This window comes from Camelus dromedarius, chromosome 11 (genome assembly GCF_036321535.1).
Source record: "Camelus dromedarius isolate mCamDro1 chromosome 11, mCamDro1.pat, whole genome shotgun sequence".
Lineage (NCBI taxonomy): Eukaryota > Metazoa > Chordata > Mammalia > Artiodactyla > Camelidae > Camelus > Camelus dromedarius.
The window spans coordinates 58717969-58737907 of NC_087446.1; the positions used below are offsets into that span (position 1 = coordinate 58717969).

General features: G+C 43.1%; 3 protein-coding genes across 5 annotated transcripts in view; 2 read left to right on the forward strand and 1 right to left on the reverse strand.

The window, feature by feature from the left end:
* Nucleotides 1-10: 10 nt before the first annotated feature.
* On the forward strand, nt 11-7156 carry DNAJC14 (DnaJ heat shock protein family (Hsp40) member C14). Of its 2 annotated transcripts, XM_010976903.3 has the most exons (8): nt 11-152; nt 845-1004; nt 1448-2913; nt 4867-4973; nt 5157-5276; nt 5648-5808; nt 5891-5993; nt 6205-7156. In XM_010976903.3, the coding sequence occupies exons 3-8, from the start codon at nt 1504-1506 to the stop codon at nt 6413-6415; spliced, it is 2112 nt and encodes a 703-aa protein (XP_010975205.2). In that variant the 5' UTR covers nt 11-152; nt 845-1004; nt 1448-1503; the 3' UTR covers nt 6416-7156. The 2 variants fall into 2 exon arrangements, with proteins under 2 accessions (XP_010975205.2, XP_064347193.1); XM_064491123.1 differs by lacking the exon at nt 11-152 and having other exon boundaries at nt 453-1004.
* A 237-nt stretch (nt 7157-7393) lies between these two features.
* Nucleotides 7394-9981, reverse strand: ORMDL2 (ORMDL sphingolipid biosynthesis regulator 2). The gene is made up of 4 exons (XM_010976905.3): nt 9836-9981; nt 8798-8972; nt 8498-8649; nt 7394-7892 (listed from the first exon to the last, which is right to left on the reverse strand). The coding sequence occupies exons 2-4, from the start codon at nt 8969-8971 to the stop codon at nt 7757-7759; spliced, it is 462 nt and encodes a 153-aa protein (XP_010975207.1). The 5' UTR covers nt 8972; nt 9836-9981; the 3' UTR covers nt 7394-7756.
* A 127-nt stretch (nt 9982-10108) lies between these two features.
* Nucleotides 10109-19939, forward strand: part of SARNP (SAP domain containing ribonucleoprotein) — a 45034-nt gene continuing 35203 nt past the window's right edge. For both annotated transcript variants that reach the window (XR_836914.3, XM_010976904.3), the window contains exons 1-2: nt 10109-10284; nt 18660-18759. Coding sequence is in view for 1 of the 2 variants with exons in the window: in XM_010976904.3 (XP_010975206.1) it covers nt 10249-10284; nt 18660-18759 (136 nt within the window). In the remaining variant the exon portion in view is untranslated. The remainder of the gene's footprint in view (nt 10285-18659; nt 18760-19939) is intronic.

Consider the following 19939-nt stretch of genomic DNA (forward strand, 5'->3'; position numbering starts at 1 on the left):
GTTCATGGGTGGAGAAACTTGCGGAGCAAGACGGGATTTGAAAGGGGGACTAACGAGAGAGGCGTATGCAGAAGAGGGGACCGACAAAGAGGAAACCCAAGCCGGGTCTGCGTGGGGGCGGGGGCGCGTGTCTACGTTGGCTGAACAGCTTGGTATGCAAACGAGATGCAAAGCAGCATGAGATGAGTGCAGGGATTTTTGGCGCTCGGCTCGGGTCCTGAGCCCAGCGGGCCTACGCTTTAAGTCCTCCGGCTCCGCTTCGTGACGGGGCCTGAGAGCTGCACCTAGAGGAGGGGTCCAGGCCGTGAGAGCTACAGTTATACAGGGCAGTTGGCCAGCTGGGTCAGGCGCTGGGAGGCTGAGGGTTGATGGGAAAGAAGGGGCAGAGAAGGAGGGCCAGGCCGTGGGTAGGCCGGGGGCGTCCTCCCCTCCGCTCCACCTCCGCATGATACAAAAGGGCCTCTGTTCTCGTTACAGCCAGCAAGGAAGGGATCAGGCCGGTGGCTCCTCTAAGCTCCCTTGTTTTCTCTGCAAGGGAAACAGACTGGCTTGGTGGCTTTCCTCTATCTCCCGGTCTCGGTAAAGCCCAAGAATATAGCCAGAGGAGCCCTAAGAATCTGTCCCCAGTCTGCAGGCACTGCTGTAGCGCCCATCTGCTTCGCTTCCAGTGGTGCAACCTTCGGAGACCCCACTCCAGCACGCCGAGGGCGGCAGCAGAGGGCCCTTTAAGGGGCGGGGCCAGTGCTTTCCCAAGGACCGCCTCCTCTGATTTGACATACCACTTGCGGCGCTGGCTCGCGCCTCCGCCAACCGCTTTTACTTTTCCTTCCCGTCTCTTCTCTAGTGACCCCGGAAGTGGAAGTGGGCGCAGGTCGGCGGCCGCGGCGGGGACTGAAGGCGGAAGCAGAGCGTGAGGAGGAGGCGGAGCCGGGGGAGCTGCTCTCGTAGCTCCCCCTGGCCCTAGGCCCAGCTGCTCGAGGGGGAGGAGTTACTGCCGCTCTTTGGTACGTTACCTTCGCACCTTCTACCTAGTTCAAAGGTTCCCTGGTTTTTTCTCTCAGGGGCAACCCCTAGCTCCGCCCTCAGATTTTCCTTAAGGGCCGTACAGTCCCCACCCTTTTCTGGCAGCCTGCGACCCCCTTTCCGGTCTTCTTTTCCTTTTTCCCAAGAGTGACCCCGGGACCACACCCTGTGCGGTACCTCCCTTTTTCCTGGATTCAGGATTATAGCTTTTGAGGGCAGAGAGAAAATAAGGGGATTTGGAGGAATGGGGGAGGGATCAGGGTTGTCGTTAATGTAGTGGCTTTATTGCTAGGGTTAATGAATGCCCCAAAAGAACTTGGGAAAACAAGGGAGATTGGTTTACTCAATATATCCCCAATATGATTATTTAACCTCTCTCTTTGTCCTATCCTTGCTCATTCCCACCTTGATACCTTTGTTACAGGCATCAGAACTTACCATAATGGCTGTGACCTAAAGTCCTCAGGAAGCCCCGGGGTCATGGCCCAGAAGCACCCCGGAGAAGGAGGGTTGTGTGGAGCCCACCACAGTGGTGGTGCCTCCCTCAGGACTTTAGGACCCTCTGTGGACCCTGAAATACTTTCATTCTCAGGACTCAGGGACTCAGCGGGGCCTGCTCCTAATGGTACCCGCTGCCTCACAGAGCACTCTAGTCCTAAGTACACACAGCCCCCAAATCCAGCCCACTGGTCGGATCCAAGCCATGGCCTCCCGAGGGGTCCAGGACCCCCAAGGGATGGAGAGGACCCACATCAGTGTGAGGCATCTTCAGAAGAGTCAGGAGTGGACCAGGAACTCTCAAGAGAGAATGAGACTGGGCACCAGGAGGATGGGAACCCGTCTTTTCTTTCCATTCCATCTGTTTGTAACTGCCAGGGAACCCCTGGAATCCCTGAAGGGCCTTACTCTGAGGGAGGAGATAGCTCTTCTAGCAACTTTTGCCACCACTGTACCGCTCCAGCTTTGGGGGAAGATGAAGAGTTGGAAGAGGAATACGATGATGAGGAACCTCTTAAATTCCCCAGTGATTTTTCACGTGTGCCCAGTGGAAAGAAACCTCCACCCCGGAGACAGCGGCACCGAGTTCCAGCCAAGGAGGATACTCGGGAGGGTGGACGCAGGGATCCCAGATCCCCTGGTCGGCATCGGCTGGGTCGCAAACGAAGTCAGGCAGATAAACGCAGAGGCCTGGGATTGTGGGGAGCAGAGGAGCTGTGTCAGCTTGGACAGGCAGGCTTCTGGTGGCTGATCGAACTGCTGGTATTAGTGGGGGAGTACGTGGAAACTTGTGGCCATCTCATCTATGCATGCAGGCAGCTGAAAGGCAGTGATCTGGACCTTTTTCGAGTCTGGGTGGGAGTTTGGGCAGGGCGACTGGGGGGCTGGGCCCAGGTGATATTCCAATTTCTGAGCCAAGGGTCTTGCTATGGGGCAGGGCTGTTCACCCGTTTTCTTAGGCTACTGGGTGCTTTGCTGCTTCTGGCCCTGGCCCTTTTGTTGGGCTGTCTACAGTTGGGTTGGCGGTTTCTGGTAGGACTGGGTGACCGTTTAGGCTGGAGGGGTAAAGCCACCTGGCTCTTCTCTTGGCTGGCTTCTCCCACCTGGCAACGGTGCCTGATTCTGCTGAGAGATAGCAGGCCATGGCAGCAGCTGGTAAGAATGGTTCAGTGGGGTTGGCTGGAGTTGCCTTGGGTCAAGCAGAGGACTAAGAGGCAGGGGAATGCACCGGTAGCTAGTGGGCGCTACTGCCAGCCTGAAGAGGAAGTGGCTCGACTCTTGACCATGGCTGGGGTTTCTGAGGATGAGCTAAACCCTTTCCATGTGTTGGGAGTTGAAGCCACAGCATCAGATGTTGAACTGAAGAAGGCCTATAGGCAGCTGGCAGTGATGGTGAGTACTGTTACCTGTTCCCTGTTACCTGTTCTTTGTTCCCAAATTTTATTTTCTATTACGGTTTTAGGGAGAGCAGAATAAATGGAAGGCAGAGTAGAAAGTCAATCTGAAGATTAGTATCTTTAATCCTTAGGAAAGAATTAGACTTTTTCCCCTTTACTATGGGATCTGACTTTACCTTCATTTAAAGCTTTTTGTCATGAGATTCTTTCTTTCAAATAAATATATAAATAATTGAGCCTGGTGTATTAGAGTGTTGGACTCACTCACCCTGGAATAACCAGGTGAAATCCTTCTGAGCAGGGTGGAGGCCTAGTCAGGAAGCCTGTCAGTTTCTCTCCCCTGAACAAATGAGAGTTTTTAAAATACAGGGAAATCTATCTGGCCCAGTAAGGGAAATGTGGACTAGTGGGGGAAGGTTCAGGGAATACATGTGAATGATTATTCCAGGGCCAGGTGAAAGAAACAAGCTTTTTCAAGACCAGCAACCCAACTTTTCCCTAAGTGGGAAAGGGAAGAAGAATGGGACATAAATCATACAGAGGCATGTGCATACATATGTCATACATGAAAATATGGTTGCTTCAATTGTGACTTACCATATGCTTGACAGAAATGGTTTAATATAAGCATGAGATCAAATTGTTTTTAGAAGTAGATATTAGGTTGCTGTTTTTAGATATGATTGTTACTGATATTTCCATACAAGTAAAACTGTATTATGAATATAAGTAATGTGTGTAAATTGCATTGGAGGCCTATCTGAGTGTATGGAACTTGACTGGTAAAATATTACAGTGTGCAAATTACTTCAAGGGTTGCATGACACCAAAGAGGAATGGGCAATCAAAGTTTCCATTAACCATTCAAGGCACAATAAAGTAACTTACCAGAGGACTAAATTAGTTAAATGAGAAATGTATGCCCCTTAGTGGATAGCCAGGGATATTCTGAGTGGGGAACAATGCTTACACTCAGATTATTACTAATGGTAGAACTCTTTTTTCTCATTCGTGTCTTGTAGCAGATGTCTTCTCTTGGGAAATACCGTTCAAAAATTCTCATTTTCAGCTTACTTTCTTGGAGTAGAGATAGTTGTTCCCTGATCCTTAGTAGACCTGACCCACACCTCAAAGTTCTCCCCCTTTTCTGGGCCAGAGTTACTGTGGGCTTCTTTCATACCTCTCACTGCCCTTGTTAGGCCCTAAAGTACCATGACCCACATTCTATGAGCTTGGGAATTTGAGAGATTTAACAGCATTCTGTTTATTTGGCATCAATCAAGAGACCAGCTTTCTCTCTAGTTGGTGAATGAGAATGGGAACAATCAGGAAGCTGTAGGAAGTGAGGATTTACTTGTCTTGGAGAAAAGGCTGAAAAGTGGATAAAAAGCCTGTGAGGATCTTGGTGTATTATCACATTTCTGGGACAGAAAGGCAAACTACTGTAGGAGGTTTTGAGTAGATCAGAGAATTCCCTAGTTAGAAAACAATGAGTCTGAGGATGTAATATTGTTGGAACTCTATGACTGACAATAAAGTTAAAATGTGAAGGTTTAGTATGTGTATACCAGGTAGGGTGACCAACCATCTCTGTTTGCCTGGGGTTGAAAGGTTTCCTGAGGCATGAACTTCCAGTGCTAAAACTGGGACAGTCCCAGGCACACTGGGATCACCACAGCACTTGATTCTGTGACATATGCTTCACGTGTATTCTCATTTAATACTCCCAACAATCCATGAGAGAGAAAATATTCTAGGTCATATAGCCCATAAGCGACAGAGCTGGGCCTCGAACCCAGATCTGTCTGCAGAGCTGAAGCAATTAACCATTAAGCTGTACTGACTCTCCAAAAGGGTGGTGAAAGAGAACCCTTTGATACGAGGTTATTTTGACTCAAGATGGGGAGAGGGTTGCAATGGATTTGTAATGAAATCTTTGTGTCGGTAGGTTCATCCTGACAAAAATCATCACCCCCGGGCTGAGGAGGCCTTCAAGGTTTTGCGGGCAGCTTGGGACATTGTCAGCAACCCTGAAAGACGGAAGGAATATGAGATGTAAGTTGGGGCTAGGAAATTGTAAGGTTGGGTAAATGAACAATCTTCAATAACAGAGATCCCTAGACTTGTGGATGGAGGCTCTCTGAGGCAGAGAGAACTGAGGTGGCTTGTGTTTCTAGCTGGCCAGGGGCCTTTGTCCCTCACTTGATACCCTGACTTACAAAGCCTTTCTTCTCTTAGGAAACGAATGGCAGAGAATGAGCTGAGCCGGTCAGTGAATGAGTTTCTGTCCAAGCTGCAGGATGATCTCAAAGAGGCAATGAATACTATGATGTGCAGCCGATGCCAGGGAAAGCATAGGTATGAAATAGGACAGGAATGGGACAGCCACAGCTTAGGAACTGGGTAGCCAAAAACCTTCCTTGTGAGTATTATTGGTAGTTATGCGATACAGATGGTAAAAAGAGTAAAAGGACCCTGAGGTTTTTACTTTTGCCATATTGTCAAGAGATTGAGAATTTGAATTAGCAAGAAGAAAAGATAACATTTCTAGATGTAAGGTAGAAGGTTGAGGGCAGGGTGTATGTGGGCATATGTAACAACTGATCATTGTTACACATGGAGATCATTTTAGCTGTTGCAGCCATATTTGTCAGTAAGGATGAGACTACAGCAGTGCCCTAGGAAGGCTTCACGAATTATTAAGGAACTGTCCTTATGTTTGGTTTTAGGAGGTTTGAAATGGACCGGGAACCTAAGAATGCCAGATACTGTGCTGAGTGTAATAGGCTGCATCCTGCTGAGGAAGGAGACTTCTGGGCAGAGTCAAGCATGTTGGGCCTCAAGATCACCTACTTTGCGCTGATGGATGGAAAGGTGTATGACATCACAGGTATACTTCTGCCCTCTAGAAGTCCGGGCTCATACATCCTCAAAACTGTGATATTTTGGCTAATTATCTCTCATGCTTGCAGAGTGGGCTGGATGCCAGCGTGTGGGAATCTCCCCAGATACCCACAGAGTCCCCTATCACATCTCATTTGGTTCGCGGATGCCAGGCACCAGTGGGCGGCAGAGGTAGGTGGTATTTCTCTCAATAATCTATCCATTCTTCTCATTCTGAATATGGTTTCAAATGACATGCTGTTTAGGACATGTAGTCGTGTCACCTTTAAGAAGTTCGGGAACTGACTCAGAATTATCTTTAACGTACGTATAGATAGATAACATGGGTAACCATTTGACTGCAGTATCTCTTGCCTCATCATGCCTTCTGTTTTTCTCTCAGAGCTACCCCAGATGCCCCTCCTGCTGACCTTCAGGATTTCTTGAGCCGGATTTTTCAAGTACCCCCAGGCCAGATGTCCAATGGGAACTTCTTTGCAGCTCCTCAGCCTGGTCCTGGGGCCACTGCAGCCTCCAAGCCCAACAGCACAGTACCCAAGGGAGAAGCCAAACCCAAGCGGCGGAAGAAAGTGAGGAGGCCCTTCCAACGTTGACCCCCTCTTCTCTTTCCTCAAATCAATGTCAGGGAGTCAAAAGGGCTGTGTATAGCACCTGATGGAGTTTGATTTGTTTATTTTTAAATATTTTAAAAAGGGAAGATTTTAAGCTCAAATCGTTCACTCAGTATTTGTAGGAAGCCCTGGAACCACTCTCCCTCCTCCATCAGCACCCAGGAACTGAATCTTGTCTTCTGACAATACCAAAGAAATAGAGGGTGGCTAGAGCAAAGAACCTAAGGGCCTGGATCTGGGCTGGACAATATCTCCCACAGTAGTGTGGGAACTGGGTATTTCCCTGAGGTCTGTATGCCTTTGTTTTGTCCTTTGCTTCTATGGCAGATGACACTTTCTCCCCTTTTTAAACTACAAGTCTTATCTTTTTTCTTGACCCATTTGAGGAGGGAGCCCCCCCCTCCCTTGCCCCAATATACTAGTAAAAATGAACAAGAAAGCATGTAAGCCTCATTACAGGACATACAGAGTTCAGAGTGGCAACTCTCACCTTGTGGGTAAGCATCCAACTTCATGCTTGTTGCAGGGATGGCCAAAACTAGTAACTTTTAAAGAGCAGATTCATGCCCTCTGCCCTTGGGTGATGGGGAAGGATAAAGAGGTTCCCGGCAGCCCCCATATGATCCAAGGGTTTGTATTTTTTTAAGTTTGTTCATATTTGTATGTACATATCTATTTAAAGCCAGGGGATTATCTTTCTATAAATATGTAACTGGCAACCTGTATCTGCCCTCTTTTCTTTGCCCATATAGCTGGAGCCCTTTTTTTCATTTGAGAATCTTTTCCCTACTGTTAGCTGAGAGTGAAGGGCACCTCCTACTGGACCAAGGGACAGGGGATTAAAAAAAAATACCTTAGAGAATTTTATACTTCTCTAAGTAAATCACTGTTGCATCTTTCTTCCCCAGCCTTATGAAGACATCTCCTTACCCCTCCTGCTGATCAGACTGTAGCCATATCTGAAAAAAGTGTATCTTTATTATAAGGAAAATACACAACAAAACAGAGCTGGAAGGCAGTGGGAATGGATAATATGGAAAAACTTATAATCAACCAAAAAGCTGCCCAAACATGGCTTCCTGCTGTAGAGAAGAGTGATTTGGCCCTTACCTCACCTGTCTTTCGTGATTCAAAGAAACCTGCTCCTAGCAGGGCTGAGCCAAGGGCACCCATTTCCAGTGAAATTTTGGGGATGTTTGCGTTTCCAGTGCGAGTTTGGGAAAGGCTGTCTAGTTCTCAGGCTTTCAAGATATAGAAGACAGTATGACGGAAGGAGAGGGATGTTATAGCCCTTTGTTCCAATGTTGTCCCCGGCTCCATCCCTCAGTATTTGTTGATGCCAAAGAGCCGAACCCCATGGAATTGCGGCAACTTAGGCAGCAGTACGCTGAGCAATGAGGCTGTGTTGATGAGGAAGTGAGCAGCATCATACTTGGTGTAGAAGCTGGCCAGGAGGTAGCTGGGGAAGAGAAGAAATAGGTTGAGTCAAGTTGGCCTTCCATATCAGGCCTTTCCAGTGACGTCCTCTCCTATTTTAAATGACCGGTTTGACTGCATGTAATCCTAGGATATCTGAAAATATTCCAGCTATATTAACTATTTACTTTGGTGTTGGGCAGATCATCAGATAGCACCTTTAACTGGCGATTTATAAATTAGTGGTTTTTTTTTTTTTTTGATTGTTAATGACATGTGGCAAATGACAGCTGAAGCAGTTTCAGCCTGTATGACTGTTAGATTCCTTTTTGCTTCCACTTCTCAGTTTTCACAGTTTTACGTCAGTTCTCCCTTTATTTATTCACTTCTTTTGGAAGTGTACAATTTGTTTTATTATATGTTTTATCTTTTCTCAGTCCCTTCTCCATTCCCCTACCACCAAGGAGGCAGCAAGTAATGCTTGATTACTGTCTTCTATTTTTTTACTGTTCTCCCTAGATTTAGACCCTAGGATACTATACTGTCTTCACAGGGTCTAAGTGAGTAGTAGTCTGCTTTTTTAAAGCTTCCCTGTGGGCCTTTGTACCTGGCTCTTGAAGCAGCTCCCATATCTCCCCCTGGACTCACAGTACAATAGGAGAGATGCTGAGGAATTTGCGGGAAGAGGTAAATTGGAGCCCGTAGTCCATCTGTTCCCAATGTGTCAGAAGCCGAGCCTTTCCTTGGTCAGGGGTCTCAAAGGGTGTTCCTTTTACCGTATGTAGAAAGACATACATAGCCTGTGAGGAGGGCAGAAAGAAGTCCTTCAGCCCAAGAAGTATGCTTAGACCCCAGAAGGAAGAGCGAAATCCCCAAATAATTGGTGGTTTTATTTTGTTTTTGGTTGGTTAGGGCCTGGGGTGGGTAAGGGCATGGGTTAGTGCTCACCAAGTTATGGATGACGTTGGTCAAGGTCCAGACAACAGGAATGCTGAAGAAGGGGATGCTGAGTAGAACCACATGCAGCAGTCCTACCAAGATGATGTAGGCCAGCCAGATGCCCCGGCTATTCAGCACTCGAGTGTTGGGGTTTACTTCGCTGTGTGCCACCCCCACATTCATCCTACCACAGTGGGGGATCAGGCAGGAATCCAACTTAATTTCCTCTCAACCACTCTTTGAGACTGTTCCTCCAAGTTATCTCCTGAATAGCCAAAATCCCCTGAACTCTATTGGGAAGGAAAGAACTTCCCCAAAATGCACAAAAGAAAAACTGCAGACTTGAGGGAGAAAACTAGAAGGCAATCTTTCTTCTGATTCTTACACTTAACTGTAACTTGAAGGCTTAAGCCTAGCACTTGCTTAAAGGAGCAATGGAAACAAGTGCCTCACTTTACTTTCCTGAGGAAGTTAATAAAGAACCTTGAAGACGTTACGTACACCCAGAATTTCAGAAGAGGAACATGGGAAACAAGGAACCACTAAGGAGGGATATGGGGTAGAACTACCTTTTCTCATCTAATCCCCACCTTTTCCTCTGGGGCTCGCCCGTCCTGTCATCTCCTTGGCATGTAAACAGGCAGTGTCCTTCTCTCAAGCGTGAGGCGCTGCAAGAATGCACCTAGGGCTTTTGGATTTAGCTAGGAAGGGACCTGAGCTACGCGTCTCGAGAGATGAAGTCCTATTCCCGACTCCAGGGGCGGCTCTGATAGTCTGAACTTGGCCCTTTAAAATCGTGTTAGCCCAGAAGTTGATGCCCAGTTAGGAAGCAGCTCTTGCCCGCCCTCTACCTAAAATTCCCTAAACACTGGTATTGAGCCCGCCCCTTGCTCCTCCCAGCTCCCCTCTCTCCTTCATCGGCTCCCCTCAGGGCTCTCTTCAGCTCTCCTCTCTCGGTCTTTAGCTCGCCGCTGCTCCACCCACGCCCCACTTTCGCCTCCCACCTTTTTTCTTTGGCACCCCTTTTCAGTTTCCTGGTACCCCTACCTGCCAACTTCGGAAGCCCGTCCGACTCGGGGCGCGGCGCTGCTTCTACACCTGCGGTCTCCAGGAAGCAGCCGCCCCGGCCCATCTGCGCGCTGCCTACTGGTGGAGCAGAGTCAGGGCTGCCACCACCCATTGGCTATCTGTCTCCAATTGGACGCACAATTGGTCACCATTTCCGTCGATCGGAAGGTCCCGAACCCGCCCTTCTCCTAGTCCCACCTTTCGAGAGAGGTGGGGAAAGCTTCTAACTGGAGTGAGGGCGACGCCAGCTATCGACTAATGAGAAGAGTTGATGGTAGGAGGCGGGAGTAAGAGCGGCAGCGATTGGCGGGCTGTGGCTGTCGGCGCCGAGGCGGGAGCTCCTGGAGACGGAGCCAGCGGGTGGGGGCCTGGCCGAGTGGAGGGGTATCAAGATGGCGGCCGAGACGGTGGAGCTCCATAAGCTGAAGGTACCGTGAGGGGGGAAGGACCGGAGCGGACTTCTCCGGAGACTGAATTCTGCCGAGTGGCTTGCGCCTTTTCCTGCGTGTTCTCCTTGAGGGCTCTTCCACTTCGTTTTCCGGCTACTACCGTAGTTCTTTTCTTTTGTGCCTCCCTTCCTCCCCATTACGCCTTCCCTAATTTCCCATTTCTTCTCCCAGTTTTACTGTATCTTTACTTATTATTTTGGCCCCTTCCTCCACCTTTGTGTTGTCCGTCACTTCCCCGCCGGGTTGTGTAAGTGCCTTCAACCTGTTCCACTCCCTTTTCGTTTCTCGTCAGACTGCATTACGTCAGTTGTCTCCTCCTCTTGGCCCGTGCGGGACCCGGGACCCCTTTTTCTCCCTTGGGTTGATGCTTTTTTTGTCTCTCGTCCAAAACTGAGCTTCCCGTTAGCAGATTATGGCACCTTCGTGTTTTTCTGCCCATCCAGGTCTCAAACTCGATGCAGAAAATGCTTCCACTCCCCGTTTTTAGGTGGGGTGATGCCCCCGGGGCGAATTTTGAAACCCGAGGAGAGGCCTCCGAAGATAGGCCTCTGTGTAGAGGCCTGGGCTTTAGAGACCTTAAGAATTAGTAAAGGCACAGATACCCTAGATTGAAAAGTTTTTCGAGTTCTCTCACGCGGTTCTCTGCCCGCCAGCCTTGCCCCCACCACCAGGGAGCAACTCGCTCAGAGCTGTGATAGTTTGGAAAAGCATTTCCAAGATTAGGGTTATCTCTGTCCCATTTCATATCGCGGATGGACCCTGCATCTCTTGGTGTCACCACTGGGTGACACTCAACCACAAAAGCGGTTTTGAGTTGTGTCTTGGAAATCTTGGTAGCTTTTTTAAATTTAGATTATTGTTTTCCTGGAAGAAAAGAGTAGTTTCTTTTAGGGTGAATTAATAAAATATCTCTATTAGATGTCCATTTGTGGTTTCACAAGTAGTTTTCCCATCACATGTTTTGGTCACGCCCTGGGAACCTTTGACAAACCAAGGTGGTGTAGCCCAAGCTGAAAACTTACCCTTTAAAGCTTAATAGGCCTTTAAAAAAAAAAAAGAGCATAAGGAGATTAAGGCTAGGGAGAGGTCCTTTTAGTCACTTACTAGTTGACACCAATTAGCCTTTCTGTGAAAGCTGATAGATTTCTTACTCTTGTATTCTAAACTGTCCTAGTGGGTTTTTGTGTTATCCTGGAGTTACTGTTAACTTGGTGGTCCTGAAAGGTGTAGATTGTATCAGTGCTCTCCAAGTAGGATGGCAAGTAAAAAAAGTTGAGCAAACACCTCCATTATGTGTATACTTACTTATATAAATTATGTACTGTCTTGTTATGTATGTTATAAAATATACACAGAAAAGGAACTTTTGAATGAATGAGATAAAAAGGAAATGTGAATTTCTAATTTTTCTTCCTAGTAGTTCCATTTTTGAAACCCCTAGAGTAAGTACTAGCCTAGTGACTTGTCTTTATGGATTTTGTTGGTTTATGGAGTTCCACCTTCCATAAAAATCTGTATTTGTCAGGTCTGTATTAAATTTCATTTTGATTGGGGAATGTCCTCTGACCTGATTTCAGGTGTTATAGTCTAAGAGAACATGAGACAGTCCTGACAGCCTAAAAGGGATTCACTCTTTTAATCATATTTGCTTGTTTTTGCTTTTTCTCTAGAGCACTTCTTAACCTTTTGGAGGTCACAGATATCTTTGAACTCTGATGAAAGGTATGGACCCTCTCCCCAGAAAAAGGCATGTACATACACTTTGCATGCGATTTAAGGGGCTTTATAAAACTACCTTGTAGCCCTGAGGAGTCCATGGACCTCTGGTTAAGAACCCATGCCTTTAATTCTGACTTCCTGGATGGTTAATGTTTGGTTCCACTGTTGATCTTGGTGGAGTGATCCTGACTTTTGGGTTGACCTAGTGTTTGTCTCTTTAAAAAAAAAAAACAACAAAAACACAACTTTCCATTTTTCTAAAGAGAATTTGGGGGCTTTAGTATAGGATTTCAGAGGAAAGGTACAAACTTTGAAGTGGGAAGGAAACATAATACCTGCCAATTGATACGTAAGTCCACATCAACTGTAAATTTCTGAAGATTCTGTAGAAATGCAGTCATTCGAACACAGTTGGAAAGAGAGACTGAATTGTGGGTAAAAATGCTCTGAACTGTAATAGTACCAGATTTCCAATCCAGGATGAAAAAAGGGACTACAGAGAAGAGGAGAACAAGAAGGGTATATTAGTGTCAAGAGTGTTGAGAACAGTGAGACATTTGTGATATTGAAGCATAAAGTGCATATATGTTTGTAGTTGAAGATAGTTTGGAAAGTAAAGTAGGTGAACTGTGTCACTGGAGGTAGATTGGAGTGATATTGAAAAGGACCTTTTAAGTTGTGTACAGTGTTTGGTTTCTGTCATGTAGGCAGAAAGTGGAGAGCCTTTGGAATTTTGAAAGGAGGAGCTGATGTTATCAGCTTGTGTTCTTTTAGCATTAAGAAGGATGGGGTCTGGAGAGGAAGATATTTCATCAGTTAGATTTTTATTATAGAAGTCACTCCCCTGCTTAAAACATTTTAATTATATCTCTGCCAGTCTCTCCAGCTTAGTTTCTCACATTCCAAGCAAAGTGGCTTTATTTCATTTCTCAGAATGGCTGTGTTCATTAATTGCTGACATTTACATAATATTTACTATGTGGCAAATGCTGGTCAAAGCTGTTTTTACATGTTAACTGGTTTAATTCTCGCAATAATCCTATAAGGTGAATGCCTCTATTGTTTCCATTTCAAAAAATGGAAGCTCAGAGACGTTGGATAACTTGCCATAGGTCACACAGCTAATAAGTGGTAGCTCACATCCAGGCAATCTGTTTCCAGAATTCATGTTTTTAATCACCGTGCATGACTGCCTCTCCTTAGCTTAGTACCCAGAACCTTTACATATGCTTTTGGACTCAGTGCTCTTGCTACTCCCATCCTCCATACCTTTGTTGAAATAACTGTTAGTTGTCCTTCAGATATCAGTCAAACATCATTTATCCAAGGAACCCTTAGGTAGGATGGGTTCCATCCATCCACACACAAGGTCAGGCCACCTTTTAAATGCTTTTATACTGTAGTTCTTTTTTTTATCAGTTAAACATTGTATGTATGATCATTGATTGTCTTGTTTCCATACTAGATTGTAAGCTCCATGTGGGCAGGAACTTTCTGTTTTGTTTATGATCATTTTCTTGTATCTAAGATAATGCTTGACATACAGTGGGTACTCAGTAACTATTTGTCAAGTGAATAAACGTAATAAGACCTGGAAAAGGTAGTGGCTTTTAGAATAGGAATGAATTTGAAAGAAATTTGGGATATAGAATTATAAGTACTTACAGGTTAGCTAGATGTGGGAGGAATGAAACATGACTCCAAATAGTGATACTTTTAGTCTAGGTTGGGAGAAGAAGCCAGTTTTGTGCAGGAGAAGAAAAGTTCAGTTTTGGGTTTAAGTGTCTTTGAGACAGGACCTTGGAGATATTTAGTAGTCATTTGGAAATGTGGGGTCTCCTGCTCAAGAGCTGAGAGCTGATCAAAGTTTAAAATATTTGTGGATTGCTTACCATGTGCCAGCTACCATAGGTACTGGGGATACAGCAATGAACATAGCAGGCAAAAATCTTGCTGTCATGGAGGTTATATTTTACTGGGGGAAGGGACAATAAATAAGTGAAGTTTATTGATGTATGTCAAATAATGATAAGGTTTGTAGAGAAAAATAAGAACAGGGAGTACAGTGGTAAGAAGGTATCTGAAACAGGATGTAGGGGAAGGGCTCTTTGAGAAGGTGATGTTTAAGCAAAGACTTGAAGGAGGTAGAAGAGTGAGCCTTGTGCAAAGTATTAATAAGAGAACCTTAGAGGTGATCATTAGGACTCTGGCTTTTTACCCTTAATGAGATAGGAAACCCATGGAGGATTTCTGACTAGAAGAATGACATATTCTGACTTAAATTGTCAGAATCACTCTGACTACCTTGCTGAGAATAAACTGTAATGAGGCTCAAGGGCTGAAGAGTTTTTACGATAGTATGTGTGAAAGAAAGACAAAAAGGGGTTAGATTCTGGATATATTTTGAAAGTAGAGCCAACAGGATTTGCCAATAATTGGATTCCAGGAAGTGAAAAAGCCTTTGGTATAAGTGGAAGAATAAAAAGGCCAAAGAAGGAATCTCAGTGAATACCAGTATTTACAGGGTTGGGTGGAAGAAGAGCTAGCAAGGAGGCTGAGGAGGAAAGGTACGAGGAAAACGGTAAGAGAGACAGAGTGTGCATAAGAGCAGTGCCGCATTTTGGTTGTTAAGACTGGGCTTGAATCAGAGAGACCTGAGCTGGCGTATTGGCTCTGCTGTTCTCTGGCTGGGTGATTTTTAAGCAAATTACTGAGTTTCTTTAAGCCTCATTTTCTTGTTTTATGAAATGGGCTCATAGTACCAACCACATGATGTTGTAAGGATTAAATGAGGAACATACATTAAAAGTACTTAGCCCTTTTCCTGGCACGTATTGGTACTTGAAATTTTAGTTTCTATCATATGAAATGTTATAAATGATGTAAAATGTCTCTGTCCTGAAATGTTTACAAACCAGGTTGAGAGATAACAGATGAAAAAGATTTGAATCAAAAATCAAGATTAGATAAATTGGTGGGGGTTTGAGATTTGCAGATACTAACTAATATATATAAAATAGATAAACAACAAGTTCATACTGTATAGCACAGGGAACTATATTCAATATCTTGTAACTTATGGTGAAGAGAATATGAAAATGAATATATGTGTGCTCATGTATAACTGAAACATTATGCTGTATACCAGAACTCACACAACATTATAAACTGACTATATACTTCAATAAAAATATATGTATATACCAAAAAGAAAAAATCAAGATTAGTAGAAATCACAGGGCTATGAATGAGTAATGTCAAATGTATTATGTAGTCAGTTGATTGGTCCTTTCTCTGTTGGTTGGCTAGGTAGAATGAAAGGTACCTTGTTAATACTGAAAAATAATATTTTTAGATTGATACTGAAAATTTAACTTTTGAATAGGTAATTCATGCACAAGTTCACAATTCTGAAGATAATAAGGGTATATAGTAAAAAATTTCCCTCCTACACTTGTCCTCAACAAACTCCTTAAACTAGTGTTAATTTAGCTCTTTCCTTGTCCAAGCATCTTATGTATACACATTATATGGGGGGGGTGCATATTATTTTTCACATTAATGTTAGTATCCTGTATACAGTGTTCTATAGCTTGGTTTTTAAAAATAGCCTTACTGAGGTACAATTTCACATACTGTGCAATTCATTCAGTATACCTTGCTTTTAAAATATGTTCTTTTAAAATATTTTGAAGTCAAATGCATATAAAAATGGGTAAGATTTGATATTATAAGTTCTTATTTGAGACTTTAAAAGGATTTTGTCCTACTACTAACGTAATTGTGTCAAAATGTGTAAAACGACTTCATCTTTAGCTATTTTGTTTTTACTCATCTATTTCCCTTTTGAAATAATGTCCCAGTATAGGAGCAGAACCTACAATGTAATAACTAAAGTAATACAACATGGTATAAAAACTGTATGTAACACTCTCATATGACCAGAAAGGGAATATGAAGGTGCTGAGAAGACTGCTTAATAAGCCAGAGATTTGAGATTTGGGACTGAGAACCAGTGGAGGCTGAGATTTCAATGACCAAAGGCAATGGCAAGGTCAGTGGTCAGCAGTGGTAGATGCTATCCACACTAAACAACCAGTTGTACCAGTCTGTCAGCTTCAAATCTACCAGATCAGCACCCTATGCAGAAACCATCACTGTCTGTTTCCTTGTCATCTGGAAGTTTTTGTAAACTTTTGCGTATGTCTAGACACAATTTGGGGAAGGAAGGAACAACTCTATTAGAAAGTTGAATTTTGAATTGCCTGAATATTTACATTCCTTTATTGTAGGTGGTCTTAATGTTCTTAAACCAGCAAAAGAAAAAAGGAATGGAGTCTTCTGAGGAAGATTAGAAGTTACAGGAAATAAAGAAGCTGTATTGCTTTGTAAACAACCAACCAACATCCTCTAAACACACACGCACATGCGCGCGCGCACACACACACCAAATAACCCAAATGATATATTTAAAATGTTAGGTGATCCCTAAATCCTGGGGTTACATAATAAGGCTTTTACTTTCTTCTGTACTTTTCAGAATTGTCAAACTATTTGGCGGTGAATGTAATACTTTTATAACAAATCAACAAAACTCTTAACTAAAATCAGAAGACTTGTTCTCCAGGAAACTGAAAGAAAATAAAGTACCAATATAGGAAAGATTGAGTCTTACTTAAGAAATGGATCTTAGAGATCACTTACAGTCTAGATTCTAGATTAATACTATTCAAGGTATGGTCTGTAGGCCAGTGTTGGTTAGTGAAAAGTAAAAAACAAAAATAGAAAATTGGGTAAACTTTTAGAAACTTCTTCAGCAGTTTGACATCACTGCTACATCCAAGTGTATGATCATTTTTCAAGTAATGGTTTTATTGTTCCATAAAAGTGTTGGTTCACAGCCTGGCTGAAATATTATAAAAAGTTGGCAGCCCTATCGGTCTACCTATTTTAAAATATATCAATCAATAAATAAAAATATATCAATCTGAAATTCAAAAATCTGAGAAGCAGTGATTATCCAGTCTTGTCTAACTCTTCATCTAGTATCTAACACTTATAAAGTGCTTGTTAGCTGCCAAGCACTATTCTAAATGCCTTATAAGTATTCACTGGTTTAATCTTCAAAACAGCCGTATGTTATGGGTACTGTTGCATTATTCCCATTTTGTAGGAAACTGAAGCACACAGAGGTTAAATTACTCACCCATGGTTATTCAGCTGTAAGTGGTAAAGCTGAAATTTGAACCCAAGGTAGTCCGAGGCCATGTTATGCTATGCATCCACTCCACACTTTTAATAGGTGGTTACCTACCATGTTTCTCAATAGAGGGTGCTGTTGGCTTGTTGAGTAGGACAGTTTCCACATAGTATCCCTTCCTCCCTGCCTGCCCCACTCACTGAATGCTCCATCTGCCCGGTTGGGAAAGAAAAAAAAGCTCCCCTCCATTTCCAAATGCTCCTGTGGTTGAAAGCCTCTAAAGATGCCCATCATATTCCCTTAATTGTAAATTTCTTTTTTCTGTAGGAATCTGCTTTCTAACTTCTACTGGTTGATCTTAGATCTCTACCTCAAAACTGGTTAAGTCTTTTTTCAGGACAAATACATATTTGTGCACTGATCTACATATAGGATTTTTGGGACCTTCCTTTTGTTCGTTTTTCTCCTTGGAGGAGCATATCATTTTGCTCCGTAAAATGAGAATACAGAGCCCAGTAAACCTATTACATCATTTAATATAGATTCTGTTTCTTTCAGTTACCCTTAACTTAAAATTACTTTGGTAACAAATCATACTGTTAACTCTTTTTGCACTTGTAATCGTCTAAAACCCTGACTGAGGTCTTTATCCTGTGAGTTACTGTTGAGCCAGATCCCTATCATCTGTTTTTTTTTTTTTAACAATTTAAGTTTTGAATATAAGTGTACTACTTTATAGTGTACCTTATTCTTTCTAAATTGAGTCTTCATTTTGACTCATTGTTCTCCCTGAAGAGCCAGTGACACCCCCTATTTGGTTCTGTCAGTAATCTATCAATTCTTCCTCCTTCTGTTGTCCTCACAATTAGTCATGTTACTGATTTCAAAGTCTTCAACATAATGTCTTCTGTAGCATGCTGTTACTTTTTCCATTTTGGCAGATATCCTTTAATCAATTAATTGTTGACATTAAGCTAACATACCTACCTATTCTATGGTGGTCATACTTGTATGCATGTATATGGAATATTGCAGTAAACAGTCTGGGATAGTAAGAATAATCTACCTTTAGAATATTAGATTCATTCTTTCCATGTATGAGCTAGTACAGTAATTATTTGCGGAAAAAAAGACACCTTTTTTTCTCCCCTCAGAAATAGCTAAAGATTTATGATAGTAAACAGATACATGATTAGATCAAATTTTATTGACTTAGGCTGTTTATTCTTCAGAATCTGTTAGAAAAGTCCTCTTGCATATTGAGTATTATTAGGGGAAAGTACACCATCTTTGTGGACCTAGAGGCTTGGTGGGATTAAGAGCAGTAGTTTGGGGTTGAACTTTCTTTTTCTTTCTTGTGAGAGCTACCTCTTCTTCCCCGCCTGCCCCAGGTTCATTCTATAAATTAAGGAAAAGCTTTATTCTTTTTCCTCAGCTTGCTGAACTAAAGCAGGAGTGTCTTGCTCGTGGTTTGGAGACCAAGGGAATAAAACAAGATCTCATCAACAGGCTCCAGGCATATCTTGAAGAGCATGGTGAGTGCTCTGTGGAGGCAGAGTGATGTGAGTGAGGGGATTAATTTCTAGGCTCTGCCATATGGAAGATTTCTTCTTTTCCTTTAGGTTGTTGATGGTGTAAGCTCTTAATTGTATCAAAATTCTGGGTCATCTAAAACAGTGGTTACAATGAAAAGAAATTACCCCCCTCCCTTTTAAGACATTGTAATTTTATTTCAGCAAATTATGTTGAAGAGAGTGTGGTAAAAAAAAGTATCATTAGACTGAGAATTTAAAGATTTGAATTCTAATTACTCTTACGCCAGAAATTTACTTGGTAACTTTGACAGCCACTGTTTTCATGGCTAAGTGTCTGTTTTGTTCTGTGACATGAGACAAATGTCTCCACCCTTGAAATCCATAAACCTAGATAGTCTCTGGTCCCTTCTAGCTCTGACATTCTCTAATTCCACCTTTTTAAAAACAAATAAAAACCGCTTCATTTAAGGCATACTGTCATCCCTCCCTAGTTTTTATTTCCATTCCTTTTACCCCAACTCCCTTAGGCAACTATTCTGAAGTGTTTGATAAATACTTTTTGTCTTTGTCCTTGTAAATCATGTAGTGTTGTTTGGCATACAGTATTTTTATGTCATTGGCAGTAAGGCCATACTTACTTAATAAGGCCTTACTTTATTTTTCATTTTTTCTCTAAGTCCTGTGTTTTTTTAAGATGTATTTGTGTGGCCTATGGCTGTGTGGTCATCTAGTCTGTTGATTCTAATTCCTGCATGGTAGTGTATGATATATGGAATTTACCACATTTTGTTCAGTTCACTCGGTGACTGATGCCTTTATTGCCTCCTGAACCACTTCTTTCATGTTTCTTTATATTCTGGTGTGAGAGTCTTTCTGGGGTATATACCCAGGAATGGGATTGCTAATAAATATCTATTCATAAATGTTTACTCAGTGTGACTAAACACAGACAAGTTGTATTTCTGAATTGCTTTATAAATCTCATTGTCAGCACATGAGGGTTTTTGTATCTCCTTCACAAACCTAAACTTGGCACTGACCTATCAAGTGGCCCGATTTTTTGCTGATCTGTTGGTGGTTTCAATTTACATCCCTCTAATTATTAAAAAGTTTAAACATTTCTTTTGTTCATGGTTCTTTGGGTTTCTCCTTTACTCATTTTTCTATTGGGATTTCCATC